This window comes from Corvus cornix, chromosome 14 (genome assembly GCF_000738735.6).
Source record: "Corvus cornix cornix isolate S_Up_H32 chromosome 14, ASM73873v5, whole genome shotgun sequence".
NCBI classification, from domain to species: domain Eukaryota; kingdom Metazoa; phylum Chordata; class Aves; order Passeriformes; family Corvidae; genus Corvus; species Corvus cornix.
The window spans coordinates 15825242-15848480 of NC_046344.1; the positions used below are offsets into that span (position 1 = coordinate 15825242).

At 58.2% G+C, this 23239-nt stretch overlaps 1 protein-coding gene across 11 annotated transcripts in view; it reads left to right on the forward strand.

Annotated features, from left to right (window-relative positions):
* Positions 1 to 17749, forward strand: part of LOC104684645 (ankyrin repeat and fibronectin type-III domain-containing protein 1-like) — a 247639-nt gene extending 229890 nt beyond the window's left edge. For all 11 annotated transcript variants that reach the window (XM_039560379.1, XM_039560381.1, XM_039560380.1 and 8 more), the window contains 18 exons: positions 2093 to 2294; positions 2598 to 2805; positions 3103 to 3297; positions 3554 to 3667; positions 4245 to 4342; positions 5801 to 5891; positions 7631 to 7738; positions 7963 to 8062; positions 8573 to 8705; positions 9447 to 9566; positions 9917 to 10132; positions 10427 to 10593; positions 10996 to 11146; positions 11886 to 12054; positions 12310 to 12476; positions 13328 to 13538; positions 13844 to 14517; positions 16555 to 17749. In XM_039560379.1, coding sequence (XP_039416313.1) covers positions 2093 to 2294; positions 2598 to 2805; positions 3103 to 3297; positions 3554 to 3667; positions 4245 to 4342; positions 5801 to 5891; positions 7631 to 7738; positions 7963 to 8062; positions 8573 to 8705; positions 9447 to 9566; positions 9917 to 10132; positions 10427 to 10593; positions 10996 to 11146; positions 11886 to 12054; positions 12310 to 12476; positions 13328 to 13538; positions 13844 to 14517; positions 16555 to 16842 — 3412 coding nt within the window. In that variant the 3' untranslated portion in view covers positions 16843 to 17749. The remainder of the gene's footprint in view (positions 1 to 2092; positions 2295 to 2597; positions 2806 to 3102; positions 3298 to 3553; positions 3668 to 4244; positions 4343 to 5800; positions 5892 to 7630; positions 7739 to 7962; positions 8063 to 8572; positions 8706 to 9446; positions 9567 to 9916; positions 10133 to 10426; positions 10594 to 10995; positions 11147 to 11885; positions 12055 to 12309; positions 12477 to 13327; positions 13539 to 13843; positions 14518 to 16554) is intronic.
* The last annotated feature ends 5490 nt before the right edge of the window (positions 17750 to 23239 follow it).

The window sequence follows — 23239 nt, forward strand, 5'->3', positions numbered from 1 at the left end:
GCAGAGCTGTGCTGCTGTTCCGCCCCTGTGCCCTCTGGGGTCCTGTACCTGCCCTCTGTAGAAGGCTGCGTGTGCTGTGTGCGAGCCCTTGGCACGAGGAGCCCTTGGAGAGGCCATGCCAGGAGCTGCTCCCTGTCCACAAGGACACATGGTGTGCTCAGGGTGAGGACTCCATGTCCTGGAGACCACAGGACTGGTTTTCCAGCCCTTCCTTGCGTTGTGCAGGTCTCTCCCACCATGGTGACACCCTCCTGGGTGCTGATCCCTTCCTCCCCACCAGGACCAGTAGGACTCTGCTGCTCAAAACTCACCCACTCCCACATGGCTGCTCAGAGGTATTTTGCCACCTGAAGTGACAAAACACCTGTCTGCTTTTGCAAATGGGCCTTAGGTTGGTGTGGTTGCTGCTCAGTCTGATCCATGAAGCCCCGTGTTCAGATAATGTCCATTCCTGGAGCAGCCCAGGGCAGCAACTTGACACCGTGGCTTGGGCCACACTGGAGACCTCTAAATCCAGGCTGGAGCTGGTGAGATGAATGATTGCCAGGAGCCAACCTCCGCAGCATTTTCCACTCTTAAATATCACAGTAATAAAAGGTAAAATCATTAAAGTCCTCCTGCAGCCCACTGTGCCTCATCTGAAATGAGGACTACAAAGGGCGCCGAGCGAGGGGGTTATTAATATCCTGTCCCACGATGATGGCTTTATAAACATCCTTACCGCAGGCACAGCCTCGCTGGAGTGCTTTGGCACGACCTTCAGCCAAATGCCATGCTTTCATCACACTTGGTATTTAACCAATAAAGCGGTGGGGGAAGACCTTGCCCCTAAATATCTGACCTTGTACACAGGGGGATGGGGTCAAAAGGGAGAGAAACCGTGTGGAGTGTAGTTGTGCTAAATGCTCCTCAGACCTGGTGCTCCCCTGGGAACTGCGCCAGAGCTCTGGCAAGAAGGGGATCAGATGTTTGACACAGTGGAAACCCTCCGTGCTGTAGGGGATGACTCATGGGCAAAAGCCCCACACAGCAACAAGGCCACTCTCACACCAAAGCAGGGGACTTTGTCTGGTGGGATGAGCTCTTGATGGAGGCAGGAGGGTCCTGGCTGCAGGGAGAGGGACATCTCCCACTCTGGGGAGCCCCAGAAAAGACACCAGCTTTCCTTGTGACTTGTAGATATTGAAAATAAGAATCAAAATCCTGTCCCAGTGGCAGGGCGTTGGAACTAGATGGTCTTCAAGGTCCCTTCCAACCCAAACCAGTCTGAGATTCTATAATCAGAGAGGAGAAAAGATTTTGTAGGTTAATGGATGGAGAAGGTAAGGAGCAGCTGTGAAGCCTGGATCTCTTGGTGAGCAGAAGACTGAGGTCAGTGGTCCCCATCAGGACCTGGCATTGTCCAGATGCCGTTAGAAATGGCCTTTCATCTGTTCCCTGCTCCCACTTCACTTCCAGAGGGTGCCCTTCGCTGGGATAACAGCCCCAAGAAAAGTCACGTGGCAAAGAGGGCTGAGGGATGGTGGTAAGTGCAGGACACGGGTTCCTGTGGAAGGGTGGGTGTGGAGAGGGTACACAAGGCTATCCCAAGCCAGCAGTGATGGACAGCACTCACCCAGCACGGGGCTGGGGGCTGCTGGCCCCTGCAGCCTCCACTGCACTCTGAGGGTGTGGGCATGCCCAGATGGGGCAGCCCATCTCTGTAGGAGCTGGATGGTGGAACTGGGCATGTGGAGATACTGCCCTGGTGAGATGGATCCAGACCAGTTGTAGAGCTCAGCAGCCTGAGGTCATTTTGGACATCCCAGCTTGTGTCTGGAAGGAAATGTCTTACCTGCAGGGATCATACAAGCCCTTAGGTGCACCTGCAGGGCCAGCAGCAGGAGTGAGGAGGAGGAACAGATCTGCCTCAGCTGAAAACACATGGGTCAGGGCATTGCTGGCACCGGCATCCACCTTGCAGCCGCTCACGTGGGTGCTGCCCAGGAGAGCTCTGCTCTCCTGATTCCTGTCTTGGTCCCGACAATACAGATGTGCCTCTGCCTTTCTGGCACATCCTCCATGCCTCATTTCTCTCCTGGCTTTTTCCCAGGTCATCCTCCCCTAAAATGACGCAGCAGATGCGGGACCTGCAGCTGGCGCAGGCCAGGAAGCCGCCGGGCCCTTCCTCACCAAACGCGGCCAAGAGGCTCTACCGAAACCTGTCCGGGAAATTCCGCGTCAACTACACTTCCTTCGACGAGGGCAGCCTGGTGGGACGGGGCGAGAAGGAGAAGCTCCGCAAGTCCTACCTGGTCAGTGCCTGCTGGCTCCCTCCACATGGGGACAGAGGGTCCCTGTGTGGGTGATGCTGGAACCTGGGTGGGAGCACAAGAATGTGTTAAGTGAAGCCGTGGCAAGTTGAGTTGGAGGTGGTCCAGGTGTTGGCTTGGCATCATCCAGATGTGTCTGCAAAGAGCTGATGCTCCCAAGCCTTTGGGATGAGGGCACCCTCTCCCTGATTGGGTTCATGGGGTGCTAGTGAGGGTCCAGGGTGTTTGGTGGGAGGGAGGCGGGTGCCCCAGGCTCAGCCCAGCCGCGTTTCTCTTTTCACCCAGTTCCAGAGCAATGCTGCCCTCTTTGAGGCCGTGGAGCTGCAGGACCTTGACAGGGTGCAGGAGCTGCTGAAGCACTACAGCCCTGAGGAGCTGGACCTCAACACCCCCAACAGCGAGGGGCTCCTGCCCCTGGACATTGCCATCATGACCAACAATGCTCCCATCGCCAGGGCCCTGCTGCAGGCAGGAGCAAAGGAGAGCCCCCACTGTGAGTTGGGACAGGGAGCTGTGCCGTGCCCATCACCTGGGTGTCCAGCGTGGTGCAGTGGGACACCACAGGCGTTGGGTGCAGGTGGGGAGGCGATCACTGGGCTCTGGGAGACTGGGGCAGGCTGCAGCAGGGCTCGAGGGGAACCGTGCACTCAAGTGCACCCCGGGACCAGGACGTGCAGGGGAGGATGGGGTCACACGGTGGGGATTCATTGCCAGCGGAGGCAGAGCTTGCCCTAACCACCTTCTCCTCCCTCCCCTCCTGGGCCCTACGGCCATGCCCGCCCACCCACAGTCGTGAGCCTGGAAAGCCGCTCGCTGCACCTCTCCACGCTGGTGCGGGAAGCGGAGCAGCGCGTCAACGAGCTGATGGCACAGGTGGTGAACGAGGCGCCCAACGCTGACTGCTCCGAGAAGGAGAAGCAGCTCAAGGCCTGGGAGTGGCGGTTCCGGCTGTACAAGCGCATGAAGGCAGGGTTTGAGCATGCCCGTGAGTGACCGCAGGAGGGCTGGGGCCGGGGGGCTGCCCCTGCACCAGGACAAGGAGTGGGGCTGTGCGTGGCACCAGCACCCATCAGAGGGTCCCTGCACCCTGTGGCCAGGGCTCACAGTATGGGTGCATGGAGGGGAGAACATGTTCCACTCGGGGAGTATGTCCCTGGGACCGGGGAGAGGCCCAAGAGAGACACAGGGGGGTTCAGAGCGACCGTCCTCGCTGTAGCAGTCCCTGCACTCTCTGTCCCCAGGAGTGCCAGATGCCCCCAGCAGCGTCCACCTCTCTGTGGCCAGCAGCTCCTCATTGCAGGTGACCTTCTGGGAGCCCCTGAGCGTCAACTCAGCTGTTGTCACCAAGTACAAAGGTAAGGACCAGGATCCCCGCAGCAGGGCAGGGTCACACAGCCACAGCAGGTGCCTTGCACCCCGTGGCAACACAACAGTGCCATGGGCAGTGCTGCCAAGCCCCAGTCAGGACAGTTTTATGCTGGAGCACAGAAGCAGCCAGAGCTGCTGGACAGCCTGGCCACCACCCAAATGCTCTGAGCTAGACCAAACATCATCATGCACCAAGGCAAACCTTGGGGTGTCACTTGTTGGCTGCCCCCTCATCCTGCACACTGGGAGCACTTTGTTGTCCTGCACCCCTCACCCACTTAAAGCAGATATTTTTGTCTTCTGGAAGAATTTCTTCCATCCCCCACTTCTGAGACACCAGTTGAAGGTGCTGACCCCATCTGACGTGGCTTGGTGAGGACAGCAGCTCCCCATGGCGTTCCCCCCACTATGCATCACCTTTTCCCCTGCCTTCGCTCCGCTGCCTGCAGCTGCTGTGCTGTCTGCAGTCCCCCTGCAGCTGCTGCCTGTGACACGCTGCCCCAGCCCTGGTGGCCTGTCCCCACTCCAGGGCCACATGGCACCTTGGGGTCTCTCTCCTTGCAGTGGAGTGGAGCTGCTCCCCGACCTTCTCGCCCCTGCTGGGAGAAGCCGTGATCGACAAGCTGAAGGACCTGCACTTCACCATCCAGGGGCTGGTGTCGGTGAGTGCCAGGGTGCCCACAGCGGGCAGGGCTCGGTGGGGAGAGCCCACAGCTGGGAAAAGCCACAGGCCATAGTGCAGCCTGTGGGGAGGGGGTCAGGCGCTGGTGCAGGCTGCCCGTGGCAGTGGGGGAGTCATCATCCCTGGAAGTGTTCGAAGGACGTGTATTTGGCACCTGGGGACATGGTTTAGTGGTGGCCTTGGCAGTGGTTGGGCTCAGTGATCTTAGATGCCTTTTCCAACTTTAATGATTCTTTGTTTCTACGATCATTCCGAGCAGGAACAATAGGATTGTGCCACGCTGCGTGCCGTGGGCACAGCCTGGGCAGAGCCAAGAGCGTGGGGCTGGGAGAGGCATCTGTCTGTCCCCGCACGGCCGCAGCCACTGACAGCGGGGGACGTCCCTGCCAGGGTGCCTGGGGACTCGGCAGTGACAGGCAGAATGGACCCATTCACCCAACGCCTGATTTATCCTCTGTCCCCCACCCCACTCCTGTCTCCACCCAGGCTCTTCCTGGGCAATAAATCAGTGGCTCATTCCTCTGCCACCTGCACAGTCCAACCCCTCGCCCCAGCCCTGATGTCACCGAGAGGGGGGACCAGCCCCATCTCCATCTTCGGGAGCTCGGCAAGGTCATGGCTGGTGGAACTGTGGCTTCCTGCTGTTTTATCTCCCTGAGAACCACAAGAGCCATGCTGCCTGTCAGCTGTCCCCTGGGCCAGCGGTGGGATGGAGCTCAGGGTGGGAAGGCGGGCACACGCTGGGATAAATGGGGTCACCCTTACCAGGGGTAGGCAGGCAGGGACCATCGAGTGGAGGAGCAGCCTTGGGGAGGTGCGAGGGGCTCAGGCATGGCAGCAGTGCCGAGCTCAGGAGCGCTGTCAGGGCTGAGCTGCCCTCAGGAGGGGCTCGAGCAGAGCCCAGAGCTGCGTCACTGCAAGGAGCTGCTCCGAGCCCATCAATCACACTCTCAGAGCTGCTTCACAGGCTCCTGTCACCTCCATGAGTGCCTGGAGGCCTGGCAACATCTGGCAGCTTGACTGGGCTTTAATCAGAGGCTTTAATCACTGTCACTGTGCTACAAGCCCTTGACAGTGCTGGGCCAGCTCCCTGTCTCCAGGGGCCGGATCCTTACACATGCCAGGGGATCGCCAGCACCCCAATCTACAGCAGCACTGAGTCTTTTGGGCTGGAGCATCTCTGGCGAGGGGCATTTGCAATGTCCAGTCCTTCCTCTGTGTGCCCCAAACGCACCCAGCAGGGCCACAGGGATTCCCTTGTGTCTGATAACAAGGACTGGGTACAGGAGGGGAGGTGAGAGTCAGTGATCCGGGCTGTGGGCTCCCAGTTTAGTGCTCCTCGGGGTGTCCTGGAGCAGGGGGCTGGGTGAATCCTCCTTGCCTTGCCTGCCAAGCTGGGGGAGGCAGGGGTGTGCTGAGTGTGCCGCTCTCCTTGCAGGGCACGGCGTGCCACGTCCGGGTGTCTGCCTACAACATGAAGGGCTGGGGTCCCCCGCAAGCCTCCACGCCCCCCTTCGCCATCCCTTCCAGTGAGTACCCCCAGGAACACCCCCATGGGAGCCAGCGCAGGGCAGGGGGGGACAGGGCAGCTCCCTGTGCCATCCGGGGGTCCCTCTCACTGCTGGGATGGGAGTGAGGGGACCCAGGGCCAAGGCAGAATTTGGAGTCTCAGGCCAGGCAGGGAGCCTGTGCCTGGGGGTCTGGGGTGCTGCCTCCAGCCAACACGTGCTTTGCCAAATAGGGATTTTTCAGCCTTGCATTATCCCTGCCACCTGGGAAAGGCTGAGCCATTTCAGGCCACCTGGATCAGCCCATCCCAAGGAGGAAGCCAGGAGGTGGCTCAGAGCCAGGACTCAGAGTGGCCCCGTCCTGGGTGGCAGTGGCCTCCCACTCCATGCCACCACATGGTCTCTCCCCTCCAGACCCAAGCACCTGCATTCCCTGGCATCGAGCTGGGATGGGGGTCACGAGCCCCAGCAGAGACCAGTTCTGGGCTGTCAGCACTCTCCTACCCATGCTGGCCCCAGGAAAAGTGTCAGGAAACAGCCACCCAGTGTCACACAAGGCACCCCGGGGTGCTGTGTGGAGAAGGGCCAGGAGGACTGGGCTGGAAGGAGCAGCTCAAAGGGTGAAGTTCAGGACTGAGGGGGCTCTAGAATGGCCTCTGCCACTTGTCACCAGTCCCAAAACAGGTGCCTGTGTGGTGTCCCATGGGATTAGTGCTGGGAACGAGTAAGGAGCAGCCCAAGGACTGCTTGTCCCAAGGACCAGACCATGGAAGCACATCCTGTACCAGCATGCTGCAGCCACCCAGGGAGCAGTGAGGGCACCGGGGACAGGTGGGGCTGAACAGTGACGGGTCAGAAACATGCAGCACCAAGCACAGCTCTGGCTGCAGATCCACAGAGCACTGAAATCACCAAAAATCCATTTGCATGTCTAGGAATGCACACAGCAAGGGCACAGCAGTCCACTACCCTGGCTGTATCATGTCCCTGTCATGTTTGCACCCACTTTAAAGCCCATTTGCTGCCTCACACAGGTCACATTCCCTGTGACCAAGATCCAGGTGGCATCAATTGAGTGTGGCTGAAGTGAATCAGACAGGAGTGGGGTTTATTTATTTTTATTGCCACTACTATTTCTCCCTTCAGTAGAGATCCCTCCCTGGCCCAGCAGAATATAGTCAGGCACCTCCCTGGGTGTTTTTAAAGCTACTAAAAATAGCGGCAAGTTCTAGCCAAAGTTAACAGAGCTGAACTTTCCATGGAAAACAGCAGCGGGCAGGACACAGGGGGTGTTTGAAGCAATTAATACAAAGTTGAGGGAGAAGAGCCGGCACCTCCCCGGTCCTGCTCATGGTCCTGCTGCCGTCCCACAGCGGGTAGAGCTGGCAGGAGTTTATTTATGTGTTTGTCGAGGTAAGCCCAGCTCCCAGCACTCATCTGGAGCAACTGGGGAAGACCTGGAGGAAGAGACTGGAAAGAATTTTATTTTTTAAGGCCAGTGAAGTTTCAGCAGCAACAGACAGAACCTTGTTCCTTCCCCCTGCTATGCCCCTGCCACGCTGTGGGAAGGCCGGTGGGCACAGGGTGCTGTGCTGAGCTCGCTGTTCCTGGGAAGAGTGGCACAAAACTGGGTATCTGCCAGCACACCCAGAGGTGCCCAGCACCCACAGCTGCTGCCATGCCCAGATGATGTGGGAGGAGGGGATGGGAGCCCCTTTTCCCCCAGGGTGCCGGGGGTGACGCTGTTCTGTCCCCCACAGACTGGCGGGAGTACGACGGCCGGGCGCCGCGCCGGAGGGGACAGGCTGAAGCTCTGGACCATCTGCTGGGCCAGGTGAAGACCGTCCACCAGCACTGCATCTGCCACGGTGAGCCCACAGCACGGTGCTCCAGGGAGGCTGGGGGGTGCAGCTGAGTCCCCCAGGGCTGTGGTGGGATCCACGGAGCTGGGGTGGTGCAAGAGTAGGTCTGTGCCATGGATGAGCAGAGCAGGGACACAGCTCAGGCAGTGGGACCTTGGCAGAGCCTTCCCAACCGGTTGGCATCAGCTCTTCATCTCCTGCTGCAGCATCCTCTGCTCTCTGCTCCACAGAGCCCTGCAAGAACCAGCCCCAGAGCAGAAAGCATTCGGTGTCCAAGAGCCTCAAGCACCTCTTCCACCCTGGCAGCAAGTTCCTCAAGACACTGAAGCGGTGAGAGGCTGGTGCACAGGGTTGGTGAGAGCCCCTGTCCCAGCAGGGCTGCCCAGCCTGAGAGCTGGGCCTGCACATTGGGGGCTGGGGGTGCTCAGAGTGGGCTCTGCACCAGGAGTGAGCTGGTGCTGTCGGTGGAGATGAGTCCCATGGCCCAGAGATCAAAGGTTCTCTTGGTGTCTCCATTGGACTGGCCAAGCTGTGCTGGTGCTCAGATCCCTGCATCACCTCTGAGGGCCACCTGGCACCCCAGCTTGTCCAGACCCAGTGTCCCCTGCACAGCGTGGCCCCGCCTGTGTGCCGCGTGCTGCAGCATCAGTGGCCATGGTGTCTGCTGGGACATGTTGGGTTCCTGCTCCCGTACCAGCCACAAGCCTCACCTGCCACGGGCTGTTGGAGAGGAGTGGAGACCTGGGGCAGGGCATCTCCTCTTCCCTCAGGAGGGAGATCCTTTGAGAGATGGAGCTGGCAGCTGGGGGTGACACTGAAGGCTGTCCTCCCTCCATGCAGGGGCCTCTACCTGACGGCCATCTTCTACAAGGATGACAACATCCTGGTGACCCATGAAGACCAGATCCCTGTGGTGGAGATTGATGATACCTACTCCTGCCTGCTCATGCAGGATTTCCTCTGGTTCACCAAGGTGGGTGGCCAAGGGACCCTGTGCTTGGGCAGAGGGCCAGGAGTGCCAGGGTGACCCAGCAGGCGTCAGGCACCACTGCTGCCCCTCCAACCCAGACACAGGGGCTTGGCAGTGCAGGCAGCCCATGGACTTGCTGCTTGCTGGGGTTCAGCACGGACCAGGAAACTTCCAGGGAATGGCATTTCATCCCAACCCCTGGAAGGCCAAAGATGGGTGACAGAGCGGTGCTGCACTGGGCAAGCTGTGTGCCAGGGTGGGTGGGCAGTGCCTCTCCACAGGGCTGTCGGTGGCTGTTGAGCTGCTTCCCCTCAGCATCCTGCCATGGCACCTCTGCCTCGTCCGGAGGGTGCACAGGGAGCTGCTGCCAGCGCCTGCACTGTCAGCAGACTTAGGGAAAGGGCATGTGGGCAGCTCAGGGCCAAAATAGTTTGCTGGGTGGTCCTTATCTGCTGATAGAGAGTGCTTTCTTCTGCCTCCCCACCTTGGCCAGCTTGCATTCAAACCTCAGGCTTCAGTCCTAGATGAAGAAGGTGTGAGTGGACGTGGCTCAGGGCTGCCCTTGGGTGCAGGCTCCGGAGGCACCTCAGTGCCTGTGGCACAGGGATTTATTTGCAGCCCTGCTGAGAGGTGCTGCATGCCCACACACATTCCTAACCCAACTCAAACAGAGAGGCAAACCATTTCCCCAGAACCCCCTGGCGTGGCCCAGCAGCAGCAGCGCTGACTCTGTGGTGTGTGCAGGTGTCCTGTATGTGGGACGAGATCCTGTGGCTGCGGCAGTGTGTCACCGTGTCCCAGTCCTCCTGCTCCTGCATCCTGCAGACGCGCTTCAAGATGCTGCTGGCCATCTCACAGATGCAGGTGAGGGTCGGCCTGGGTGGGGAGCAAACACTTTAAGTGGGGCGCTGGAGGCTGAGCTCCTTTGGGAGCAGCACACGGATGTTCACAGCCGGGATAAACCCAGGACCTGCTGGCCATGGCCGCGGGTCCCTGCCTCTTCCTCCCTGGCAGGACGCCGGCCGTGGGACAATGAGGTGCTGGGTGTCATGGCAGTCCCATGCAGAGGGGCTGGGGACCATCAGGGTGCTTTGCTGGGCAGACTGGTTTCCAGCAGGCAGCTGCAGGCACATTCCAGCTGCACAGACCCACTGTGCCTCCGGGATTGTCCCCTGACCCTCTGCTTTCTCCTGCCTTCCCACCCCATCGCACAGGGGCTGCTGGGCATCCAGGACCTGGGGCAGGTCTTCTTCGAGCCCATCAAAGACAAACAGGGCAACATCCTCATCGTCACCCTGAAGGAGGTGAAGACCAACCAGACCTTCGAGAGCGTGCGCTGGGTTCCCATCTGCAAGCTGCAGACCAGCCGCAAGTCCGTGTCCTCCCCGGAGGAGCCCACTGCTCTGGACACGCTGCTCATCTCTGTCCAGGTGTGTCTTGGTGCTGTGGGGCAGGGATTGCAGCGGGCTCCTCTGGGAACCACCAGTGCTCCCTGCTGCCCCCCATCCTGGAAAGGTCACAGCAGAGGGGGAGCAGAGCTCAGCCAGCCTCCAAAAATCCTGTTGTTTCAAGGGGAGGCATGAGGCTGGTGCCAGATTCACCCTGGCAGCGCCAGCTTGTCTCACTGTGCCGCTCCCCTTCTCCAGCTGGACTGGCTGTGCCGTGGCACCAGCACGAGCCCTGCTGTGAGGAGTGGCTCAGTCCAGCAGTGCCTTTGTCCCCAGGACAAGCTGGCTTACCACCAGCGGAGCAGCCATGCCCTCACCCCGGGCCTCTACCTGGGCTACTTGAAGCTGTGCAGCGCCGTGGATCAGATCCGAGTGCTGGTGCCAGAGCGGCTCCCCAACATCCTGTGCCACGTCAAGATTCGCTCCAACCCCAACATCTCCAGGTGGGATTTGCAGGGCTGCTCAGCTGGGGCAGCCAGGCTGCTCTGCCCCACCCAGGCTAGCAGCACCCAACACCTCCCGCTTCAGCAGCAGTGCAATATTCCCTCTTATCCCTGCCATGCAACGCTCTCAGGCACAGGGTGGGATTGTTAAGGTGTCCAGTGTGGGGTCAGGAGCTGAACTCGACAGTCCTTGTGGATCCCGTCCCGCTCAGGATATTCTGTGATTCTGATTCAGCCTGGAGCAAACCAAGTTCTCTCTCTACCTCCACCTCTCCCACATCCCTGGGGATGCTGCACTGTCTGGGAGAGGAACAGCCAAGCAAACACAGTTCTCAGAGAGATTGTGTCCACATCCACCTGAGCTGCTCCCTCCTTCACCTGTCTGTCTCTGACCTTCTCCAGGGAGGAGTGGGAGTGGCTGCAGAAGATGGCCAGCGTGGAGGAGCCTGTTCCCACAGAGCTAGAGGCTGACACATCCCAGAGCCCCCTGTTTCAGGAGCTCCAAGTGGCCATCAAAAAGCTGATGACCCTGGTGAACATCCCATTGCAAGAGGTAGAGGCAGGAGCCGAGGTCTGGGGTGGAGGGAGGGGACAGGGCTGTGAGCATGGTGCTGGTGGTTGCAGCAGGCAGGGAACTGCATGCCCAGCCCTCCTTGTGGGGCTGGAGCACCCAGATTTTAGTCCTGTGCAAGCAGAAGGTGAGTGTTGGGTCTGCCAGCCCAGGGACAGTGTCCACAGGAGCTGTTTGTCCTTCCCACATGGTACCCCCAAAGCAACAACGGTGAATCTGAGTTTGTTACTGCTGCCACGTGCTCTGGTCCTGGGCAGCACGAGACCAGCCCAACTCTGCCCCTCCAAAGCAGGCTGGTCCCTGGCCAGTGCTGGGCTGGAACTGCAGCCCCTGGGGCCAGACTGCATGAGGAGAAACCTTCTTCCACCATGCCAGGTATCTGCTGGGAAGGAACCCACCAGCCCCAATGACAGGCATGTGCTTCTGACTGGGCAGCTGGGAGGGCACCTCCCTGTGCATCACTGAGCCATTGCTGATGGCACTTCTCTGACACCCTGCCATGGTGACTTTGACCAGAAGTTTTGAGACTTTTAGGAAAAATCAGAGAAGAAGTGATGAGATTATGCAGATTGTGCCAAAAGCAAGGAGCCTCTGGTTGTGTGCTGAGGCTGCAGTGTCCCCTGGCTGCAGGTGGTCCCTGACGACTCCTCTGTGCATGAGGGCTGGGCAGAGGGCCCACCAGGTGATGTGTGCAGCTGTTACCTGCACTGTCTTCTTGCAGGCCAACGACTTCCGTCTGTACAGCCAAGAGGTGCTGGACTTTGGGGAAAAGGTCTCCTTCCTGCTGCTGCTGCCTCCATCAGACGACGTCTGCACTGCTCCAGGCCAGAACAACCCCTACACCCCTCGCTCCGGCTTCCTCACACTGCCGCTGCAGATCTTTGAGCTGGGTGAGGAGAGGGAATGCCAAAACCCAACCTTGCTGGTCCCCTTGTCCTCTGAGGCCTCCTGAGAGCTGGGCAGGGCGCTGGGCTGGAGTTCCCTCACTCCCTGTAGAGGAGGGGTGGAGGGGTGTACAGAGGGCTGTCCAGGTGGACTAATGCACAGTGTTGCCTCCACATCTTGAGTCATAGGGAGGAGCCTGTAGGGCACCCACAGCATGGGACCTCATGGTTTCCACCCCTCCCCTTGTTTCCTCTCCCCAGTCCACTTCTTCACGTACGACCGGGAGTTCATCACGCAGTACTGCCAGGTGTCCGCCCTGCTGGAGCTGGAGTCTCTCCTCTCCCAGCAGAGCCTCAGGGAGGCTTTCTCTGATGCTGAGCTCTCCACCGCCAAGCAGAGGCACCAGCAGGTTCAGGACTACATCCAGGTACGGGGTGGGAGCCAGGCTCGACAGTGCCCCAGACCTGCCAGGTCAGTGAGCAGCAGCATCTGCTTGAGGGCTGTCCCCTGGCCTCGGTGGCCCTGGGGGTTTCTCTGGTGTGGCTGATGGGCAGCAGCAGGCCGGGCTTTCACAGAGTCATGGAATGGTTTGGGTTGGAACAGACATTAAACCTCATTCAGTTCCACATTCCACTGTCCCAGGCTGCTCCAAGCCCCAATGTCCAGCCTGGCCTTGGACACTGCCAGGGATCCAGGGGCAGCCCCAGCTGCTCTGGGCACCCTGTGCCAGGGCCTCCCCACCCTCACAGCCAGGAATTCCTTCCCAATATCCCATCCATCCCTGCCCTCTGGCAATGGGAAGCCATTCCCTGTGTCCTGTCCCTCCAGGGCCCTGATCCTCATCCCCTTCCAGCCCTCCTGGTGCTCCTTTAGGCCCTGGAAGGGGCTCTGAGGTGTCCCTGGAGCCTTCTCTTCTCCAGGCTGCAGTTGCTTTATCTGGCAACTTCTTACTGCAATGATCACATTAAAAATCCTGAGGAGAGAGCCAAAGGCTCCTGCTCTGCACGTGCCCTCCTTGCTAGAAAAGGGCCTGCAAGCGCATTTTGGAATGGCCTTGCAAAAGAGCATCCCACACTGCCCCTGTCGCAGCACCTCAGGCAGGTCCTGCTGTACCAGCAGCTGCATCCTCCCCCTACCTGAGAGCACTTCCTTTACATTTCCTGGCTCAGGGATTCCCCCAAAGCTCTGTGTGTGTACAGAGTCCGTGTTTTGCCATGGCACTCTCTTGTTGCTGTCGTTTGCTGTGTGAAAGGGCTCCTCCGTTTCCTCTGTTGGCAGCAAATGGAGGAGATCTGGCGAGAGATGCGCTGGATCATGGATGCCCTGCAGCACGCCCGCTACAAGCAGCCCTCCTGTGGGGTCTCTCTCAGCGGCTTCCTCAGCGAGGCCGGTGGGCCAATGAAGGAGAAAACCCGATCCTCCTCGTCCCACCTTGACTACCTTCCGTCCCCGGTGCCCTCACCAGAGACCAGCCGCAAGCTCAACTCTGGTAAGGACGCGGCTGTGCCCGGCTCCTGGCTGTGCCCGGCTCCTGGCTGTGCCCGGCGGGCTCAGGGGCTGCCCGTGCTCGGTGGGTCAGGGGTGGCTGCGCCCGAGGTGCCGGCAGGGCTGGAGCCGGGAGCACGGGCAGGGCGGCGAGTGTCAGCGGGCAGGACCCGCTCCGCCTGTGCCGTGGCGAGCGCAGCTCAGGGCTGCCACAAAGGGGCAAACCTCAGAGGCTTCCTTGGATTCCACCTCAGCCGGGGTTGCCCACGCTCAGGCTGAGCCCCTCTTTGCTTTTCTCACCCCTCGCAGACTCGCATGGGCTGTCGGATGAGGAAGGCTCCTCGGAGGTGTTCCTGGCCACCGACAGCGACTACGACTCCAGCCGGGCGCAGAGCCCGAAGGAGCTCGACCTGGTGTACTCCTCCTCCTCGGGGCCCGAGTGCTGCAGCCGGAGGGTCGCCCGCACCCTGCCGGACAGTGCCCCGGATGTCCTGCAGAGCCACGAGCTCAAGACCCCACCCCCAGTGCCGCCACCGCCAGAGGAGCCCCGGCCACCGCCCGAGCTCTACGACAGCGACTTTGTCCTGCCCAGCCGGCAGATTGAGCTGCTGCGCATCACGGAGAAGCGGCAGGCGTACTGCGTCCGGACCAGCAGCCTGGACTTCCCCAAGCCCCACTGCCCCGCCCCGAGAAAGTCCTGCCCCGGCTCCGTGGACAGCTCCCCGACGGAGAGCAGGACCGCGGGCCACTGCGGCCAGCTCAGGCTGGGGACTGGCTCCACGCCCAGCCCCGAGCGCCGCCAGGGCGGACAGGGCTCCGAGCCCGTCTGCCGGACGCGCTCGGATGAGTGGACTCAGAACTTGCCAGAGCAGCAGCCAGAGCAGCCCGGGGGCTTGGGCGATCAAGGGAAGAAGCTGGGCTCTGTCACCTTGAGGGTCTGCCCTCAGTACGAAACGGGACTCTCCAAAGAGACCAGTGTCAAGGTACCGGAGCCTGTAACGGGTGGCAGAGCCCTCTGTCATGCCCAGAGGGATGGGGCTGGCAGGATGGGGACATAGGCAGCAGGGCTCGTGTGCCCCACACCTGGCACTGCCCTCCCCATCCTCCACCGTCCCAGGGGTGAGGTCCCCTGGAGACCCACAGCACTCCTGCCCTGACTCCCTCTGTCCCTGCTGTAGTGATGGGGCTTCTGGCAGGACAGGGTGTGTCTGGAGGGGCGACGGCTGCTGCTGCAGAAGGAGAGAGCCAGGGCCGCACGTAGCAGGTTTTGGGGACAAGGCAGTGGTGCCAAAGTTCAGCTCTTGGTCTGTGGCTCAGCAGGTGACAGTAGGTTGGTGCCAGCCAGTGTGGGCAGGCAGAGCAAAGGACACGTTTGTGGGTTTCCCTTGCCACGGGCTTGTGTTCAAACACATCATCCTTCCCAGCCAAAATTCAGCCGCCACCCCTGCCCTGGCCGTGGTCCTCCTACAGCCCCCCCTTCCCAGGTGTGTGCTCCCTGCTCCAGCCTTCCCCGTTAGCGAAGGGAGAGCAGGAGCCTTTTGTCTCCAGCCTGTGGCAACTCCAGTGGCAGAAGCCACGTCAGTTCCAGATGGAGGAGCAGGCAGAGCTCCTTCCACGCTCCTTCGGCCTCAGCTGGAGCAGCTGTGTGACCTGACTCCTCTCCATGAGGGCCTTGCTGCCGAGGGCTGAGCCCCCAGCTCTGACCACTCACACCTACTCCAGGTGGGATCCCCCATGGAGGGCATCCCCCAGGACACACATATTGGGCAGGTCCCCCTCTGGCTTTGTGGCCTCCTTTGGTCCTAGGCATGGAGATCCTTCCCCTGTTGAAATTTCTCTTCCGAGACATTCCTGGTGCCCAGGACTGAGGATGATGGAGCAGAAAATCATTAAATCATGGACTGGTTTGGGTTGAAAGCGACCCTAAAGAAATGGCAGAAGAAGAACAGAGCCAACAGGCTGATTGGTTTATTGCTGGGGAGGTTTGATAGCCAGTTGTCTCTGCACCCGCCAGGACATCCTAGCAGAGACAACTCTGCCTTGCAGGATTATTTTCCATTTGAGGAATGCCCATGGATTTCTGTGGAGCTGAAGCGCAGCCCTCGGGTTCTTGGCGGGCTGCCCACGCAGCTTTTGAAGTTGCAAAGCTCTGGACACGCCTGCTTGAAAGCGTTTTACGATGTTCTCCTTGAAGAAAGGCGAGTTCAAAGGCACGGCTCCTCGGCTGGTGTAAATCAGCTGAGCCCTGCCATGGCTGTTCAGGGCTGGCAGCGCTCACGTGGGCCCAGGGCTGGGACCACCCCGCTGGGGCAGCGCTCCTGGCGCTCCGCAAACCCTCACAGATGTGCCAAAGGAAACGCCGCCTTGCCTGGGCGAGGATGGATGTCCTGCCTTTGGGCCTTTGAAGCCAAGCAGCAGCTCCTGGCGTTAGCAGCCCAGGGCCCTGATGAGCTCATTTTCTTGAGAGGATTTGGATTCAGAGGGCTGTCCCCAAGGAAGCGGAGGGCAAGGGTAGCTGTTGGTGGGAGAACCCCAAGCTTCTGCACAGGATGAAATTTAGTGCCACGTTCCAAAGAGGTTCCTGTTCTAGTTTGGCAGAGCTGTTGTGGTCCAGCTGGTCTGAGAGTCTGGACCCTGCTCACAAGAGGGACTTCACACAGATCCCTCCATGGTGCCAGGAGTAGGACAGGGACTGTCCCTCTCCAGCTACAGGTGGTGAGGTGGTGGGACAGCCTGAGCGGAGCTGTAGGTGACACATGCAGGGGTTGAGTGGCAAGGGCTTGAAGAGAGCAGTGGAGGCAGGAGAGCAGTCCTGGCATGCTGGGACACTCCCTGGGCATTCCCTCCGTGTGGTGTGCCCATGGCTCTGTGCCAGGCTGCTGCCACCTGCTCACGGGCACCACTGGGGCAGCTGTTCCTCCACCCTCACCATTCCTCCACGCCATGTGCTGCCTTCGGCCCCTGGTCCTGCTCATTCCTCCCCCTTACCATCCCTTTCTCCCGCCTCTCTCTCTCCGCAGCTGCACATCACCGGCCAGACACCTGCCAGGGAGGTGGTGAAGCTGGTGGTGCTGGAGATGAACAGCATCTCGCGGGACGTGCTGGGTGGCTCAGCCGCCGTCTGCTACGGCGAGGAGCAGCTGGAGCACTTCGGACTGGTGTTCGCTGCCGACGAGAGCGAGCGGTGGCTCCCCGATGACTTCCTGCCTCTGTCCCTCCACACCAGCCAGCCCGAGGGGCGGTTCTACGTCCGCATCAAGGAGACATCCCCGCTGCTGCTCCAGTACGGGCCGGCGACCACCGTATGAGAGGAGGAGAGCCCACGGGACGGCACGGAGACCTCGGCTTGCAGAGAGCAGACAGCTCGTCTCTGATGCTTCCTCCTTCCACAGACACCCTCTCATCAGGCGTCCGCGGGGTGGAATGGGATCATACTGGGTTGTGTGTTATTTGTTTGTGCTATTTTTTAAATTTTTTTTTTTAACCAAAGAGACATCGAGACTCAGTTTTTCTGACTGGAGAAGAGGAGGGTGGAGTGCGGAGACCTCAGAGCTCAGGAGGAATCTCTGCAGGAATGGAATTTTTGAAAGTAAACATTTTTAAGGAGAAAGAGGGGGGAGAGAGAGAGGAAAAAATATTACAAGAAGAAGCAGCAATACATTTATTTTTTTCCCTTTCTTTTTTTCTGAAGAACCTTGTTTGGGATTCACTGAAGGCAAAGCCACAGAGGATTGCTGGGGAGGGCTGTGGTGTCAGTGAGGAGAGGGCACAAGCCACCAGGACAACCCTGGGAAGGGTGTTTTCCTATCTGCCCTCCTTTCACTGCACCTGGAGAAATGATTCTTGCACACAGTTCTTGGAACAAAATTACATTAGTATTTTTATTCTGAAAAAACGTCAATAATCATTGTGCCAGAGCCACTGGAGCTGGGTAAAGGTGAAGATCCTCTGACTTGTGTCCAAGGCTAAAGAAACCCATGCAGCCAGCCCCCTGCACTCGCAGACGTGTCAGTACCACACTAGAGGTTTGCTATAGGGCATCTCCTGCAACCCCCTGGGCTTCCCCGTCCCCCTGGGTGCCGTTTTGTTCTGGTGATTGTGCTTCTCTTGTACGTCCTACAGCATGACATTTTGTTAGCCACTAGGTCTCCTGTTAACAAGGTTACTTTTCTGATCTCCTGTGGTCCATAGTAAAGATGACTGCTGCTGACCGCATATCACTTGTCCTTCTTGTGGCTCGGTGCGTAGCATTCCATCATCCATCCCCCAAACCAGCCCCGATTCCAAGGGCTGGCCTCCTCTTTCCCAGGAGTGTTTAGTGGGATGCTTTCCACGCCGAGCAGCGTTACATTGACACACAGATCACACGTGTGGGAGCAAAGTACAAGTGAAAAATGCTCTTCTGGGCTTCATTGCTCTGATAAGATAAGCCTGGGCATGCCAAGGCATCACCTCCACGGGGTGGTGGAACCCCAGAGCCGTACGGCTGGATGCCTTGGTCTGGTCCTGCAGCCTCCACAGAGGGAAGAACCCCAGGAGAGGAGCAGGGATGGCAGTGAGAGCTCACGGCTGTGTCACAGCTGGCACAAACACTGCAGGCAAGGTGCCAGTCTGGCACTCCTTGGCAAGGTGAGGCTCCCGATGCTGATGCCCCTGCAGCAGCCACCTCGCTGCCCTTCTCCTGGCATGGAGGGGTCAGGGCTGGGCAGCAGCCCCTGTCGCTGGGTGCCAGGGCGCAGGAGGGGCTCTGTGGGCATCCACATGGGTCGGCTGTAGCTCTGCAGAGGTTCCTCATTCCTCGCCTTGCGGCAGCCAGTGTGGCATGGGCAGGGATGTATCCCAGCACGAACCCTTCCTGCCCCACGTCAGAGCCACTGTGGAGGGGAGGATCCTGTGCCAGCCCCTCAGCTGGTGCAAATCAACCAGCACCGCATTGACGTCACTGCAGGCACCGCCATGGGATGTGGAGGCGAGCGACAAAGGAACATTTTAAAAGGCACTTCTCCCATCTCCTCTCTCCTTTGCTTGTCTTCTGCCTCAAGTTAAAACCAATCCCACTCTCCCAGGTCAAGGAAGAAATGGGTTGGTGAGTGTAGATGTTCCCGTGGTGTTTGTCCTTGTTGGGCATCCACAGGCACTGACATCCCAAAGAGGCAGGAGCTGCAGGGTGGCCCTGCCCTTTGCATGTGTCACCTACGGATGCTCAGAGCCTGAGGCAGGGCAGAGGGAAGGCACAACTGGTGGAAAACTAAGTGGCTTTTTGGAAGTCACAGAGTGAATTGAGTGTTAGATCAGGGCTATGTACAGAAAGCTACATCTGTGTCCCTGATGCTCCTCAGCATGGAGCCGTGCAACTCCTGATGCCCTTTTATTTGACCCCAGAAGGGAAAAAGACCTCCCCTTTCCTTAAGAAAGCCCTGCTCCATCAAGAGAGGTGGAGCCATGACCCAAAGCCAGGCACTGGTCTTTGGGGTGGGCCTGGGACCCTCTGCAGCTGGGGGCTGGTTGCCCCCACCTCTGTGCAGAGCTGTGCCCATGGAAGGGTCTCGCTGGCCGTGCAAAGCTCTCTGCAGGAGCTGCTCTGACCACACAGCAGCTTGGATCCCTTGGCTGCAGGGAACAGGGGGGGACCTCCTCCCCTTGCCTGGGAGAGGAAGAGGGAAGGAGCAGGGGCCTGGAAGGAGCAGAGTTGGATGCAAAGTGGGGAGGGCTGGAGTTGCACAGCTGTTGTGTGGGAAGCCTCACAGCCAGGGGCACGGGGATGTGTGATGTCCTGATGCAACACACTCCTCACAGAATCACAGAAGATTTGGGGTTGGGAGGGACCCCTGGAGATCACACAGTCCAACCCCCTACCCAGGCAGGGTCACCTGGAGCAGGTGACACTGGAACACATCCAGGTGGGTTTCGAATGTCTTGAGAGAGGAGAAGCTCCAGACCCTCCCTGGGCAGCTGTTCCAGGGCTCTGCCACCCTCCATGGAAAGAAGTTCTTCCTACTGTTGAGGTGGAACTTCATGTGTTTTTGTTTTATGGTCATTACTCCTCCTGTCCCTGAGCTCCACTAAAAAGTCTGGCACCATCCTCTTGGCACCTGCCTTGGAGATGTTTGTACGGATTGATGGGATCCCCTCTCAGTCTTCTCTTCTCCAGACTGACCAGGCACAGCCCCCCAGTCTCTCCTCACAAGGAGGTGCTCCAGACCCCTCATCATCTTTGTGGCCTCTGCTGCACAACATTCCTTGAAGAATGGCACTTGCAAGGTGGTTGCCTCTTTTCACTTTCTCCTTCTCTCCCTGGGTGGTTTCATGGACACATCCCAATGTTTTCTTTCTGAACAGGCTGTTGAGCCTTCAGATGCTCTCCTGCTCTTCCCCACAGTCAAGGAATGGGAGTAGAAAGCAGCAGGCTCTGTCTGTGGCAGTTTTTAAGGCTTCCATCTCAGTGCTGGGGCTGTGGGAGCCATGGTGGCTCTTTGAGGTGGTGTGACGAGGTGTGGGGTGAGGGGCAGCCAGGGCACTCAACCCCGGCAGCAGCAGGATTCAGGGTTAGCCCTGGTAGGTCTCCTTGCACTGGTGCAGAGGGCTGGTGAAGGGGTTTTCTCTGTTGGCGCTCGCTCTGGCATGTGCACCATGGCACAGGTGAGGGAGGGGAATCCCCAAAGCACCTGAGCTCAGCCCTGCTCTCTCCCGTCATGGAAGCTGGGAGAGGCATTGTTTCGCTTGTAGCATCCCTTTCCTCCAGTATTTAATGAGCAAAGCAGGTGGGAATCCCGGAGGGCTGGGGCACAGACCTGTGTCACCCAGCACTGCCAGACATGGGCACTGCCAGTACCCAGGCACAGAGACACCTGTACGTGTACGTGCACCCCCCTTTGTGCCAGGCACCCGCCTGAACCCAGGTGAGCACCTCTAGTGCTTGCTAACCCCTCTGCACTGGTATCATGGAATCAGGGAATCACTCAGGTTGGAAAATCGCTCTAGGATCATGGAGTCCAACCATTCATCCAGCACTGCCAGGGCCACCACTAACCCATGCTCCCAAGTGCCACATCACATGGCTCTTAAATCTCTCCAAGCTGCCCTGGGCAGCTGTGCCAGTGCCTGACCACCCTTCCCATGAAGAAATTTCTCCAATATCCAACCTAAACCTCCCCTGGCACAGCTTGAGGCTGTTTCTCCTTGTCCTGTCCCTGTTCCCTGGCAGCACAGCCCGACCCCCCCTGGCTGCCCCCTCCTGTCAGGGACTTGTGCAGAGCCACAAGGTCCCCCCTGAGCCTCCTTTGCTCCAGGCTGAGCCCCTTTCCCAGCTCCCTCAGCCGCTCCTGGTGCTCCAGCCCCTTCCCCAGCTCTGTTCCCTTCCCTGGACATGCTCCAGCCCCTCAATGTCCTTCCTGTCATGAGGGCCCCAGGACTGCCCCCAGGATTTGGGTTGTGGCCTCACCAGTGGCCCAGCACAGAGGCACTATCACCACGCAGGTCCTTCTGGACACACTGACACCACCCCAACACCCTGCACACGACAATCCCACATCCTGGAGATGTGCATCCTTAAAAATCCCATCTGGGCTGCAGTGGGTCTGAGTTCCTCTGGGAGGTGGGAAGAAGCAGTGGACACCACAGGGGGATGCATTTCCCAGCTTCCCTTGGAGGCAGGGGACATTCTACTCTTCCAGGTGCTGTGGAGCACCAAGAGATGATGCTGCAGAACAATTCGTACTTTTTGAGGGTTTTTTGTCTCTTTGTCATCATCGTTTCTATTGGCACATAAATGCGGATCAGTGCATTGGTTTTTGCTCCTGGGCACAGAGAAGCAAAGTTTGAACCTGTCCGGGTGGACAAAGAGGTCTCCTCCCTTCACTTGGAGGCAGGCCCAGGTCCAGGATCACAGCAGGGGAAACCAGAGTTCTTCCATGCAGCTTGATGGGAATGTGTTCATTTCCACTGCCAAAGGAGCCATGCCTCAGTGGTATTCTGCTCACATCGTGTGAATTCATAGAAATAAACCCGAATTGTGGCACTGAATTTCCTCCCCAAAATCAGGAGCTTGTTGGCATCAGTTCTGAAGCATCTGATTTGCTTTTCTCCCATCCAAAGGGAGTTGCTCAGTTTATCTGACATGAATCCAGGTTTGTGCTTCCCAAAGTTTGCTCTCTGAGTCTGAGACATGGGGGTGTTTTGTTCGGGTTTTTTTTAGGTTTTTTTTAGGTTTTTTGAGTTTTTCTTTACTCCTCACCTCTATTTATTCTTTTTTTTTTTGCCTGGGACACTTCTTCTTTCCTTAGTTCTGGTTATAGGGGATGGCTGAAGAGCTGCTGCGATGGCACAGAGGTGAGACGCTCCGAACCCTCCTTGCTGAAGGCAGTGAAAGCCTTTGTCCCCTCAAACAGGAGTGAGAACATGAGTAGCCATCCAAAAGAGCGTGGAAGTTCCAGGGCTATCCCAGCACATGCAATTACTGAGTTAATTAGTTCTCTGTCATCTGTAGGAACTCTGAGCAGTGGCAGGGGCTGTTTGCCCACGGAGCTTATGAGCAGCGTTGCAGTGTGACTGAAAGGTGCTGTGATGGGATTTGTGCCGCTGAACCGAGGGGTTGCAGGGTGCCCACACCTTCTGTCCCCTGCCCAGGTGCCCACAGAAGATGCAGCTCTGCAGAGCAAAACCCCGTTGGCCTGAGGCTCGTGTCCAGGAGCCTTTGCTCAGGATCTCAGTCTTCCCTGGAAACCACACACTGGTCTGCTCTGTGCGCTGTGGGCAAAACCACTTCCCATGTGGAACCGGGCTGGACAGCGCGGATTTTAGAGCAAGATTGAAATTTCCCAACCACAAAGACACTTGGGCTGGAGGAGATGAGTCTGGGTAGCATTAGCACCATCAGAAAGCTCCGGATGACTTTGGTGTGTCTAGGATTTTTTGGCTTGAGGTTCTCCAAACCCACGTACAGACCAGGCAGGAAACAGTTCTTTCCATCCCAAGAAAATTCCTGGGACACAGGGAAGTCTTCTGTTCCCAAAGCAACCTGAAAAACAAAATGCTGTGAAAACAGGAACTGAGAATACAAAGATACAAATTCATGAGGAAGCAGCAGTGCGTTATTTTATTTTATTTCCACTTAAAAAGGAAAAGCAAACCGGTTTTTTTTTTTCAACCTAACTCACTTTCATTGAAACATGGAAACAAGCCAGTGACTATCTACAAGTTTATTCTAACTCAAGAATTTTGGAGGATACCTTCTGTTGAAACCAAGAACCCTTTATGAACATTTATATTATGAGTAAAATTGCATTTTTTGGTGGGAGGAAGAAAGAAAAACCCAACAGATAATGTGTTCAGACAATGTTTTTATATCAGTATTCCTTCAAGCCCCAGTTTAATGCCATAGATCATAAACCACATTCTCAAAGCTGAGTGTGCACTTTCTGTCTCAGGCTTCAAAGAACATTTGAAGATGCAAATGTGCTTGTCCTGAAGTAGTTTAATTTGATCTGCACATGAAGATAGCAACAAATTATGATTCTGCTCTTCTTTCTTTGATAGTTTTTAAACTGATGAAGTGCAGTCCTCGACTTCACAGAATCCCAGGATGGTTCAGGTTGGAAGGAACCCTAAAGCTCATCCCATTCCACCCCCTGCCATGGGCAGGGACACCTTCCACTAGCCCAGGCTGCTCCAAGCCCCAATGTCCAGCCTGGCCTTGGACACTGCCAG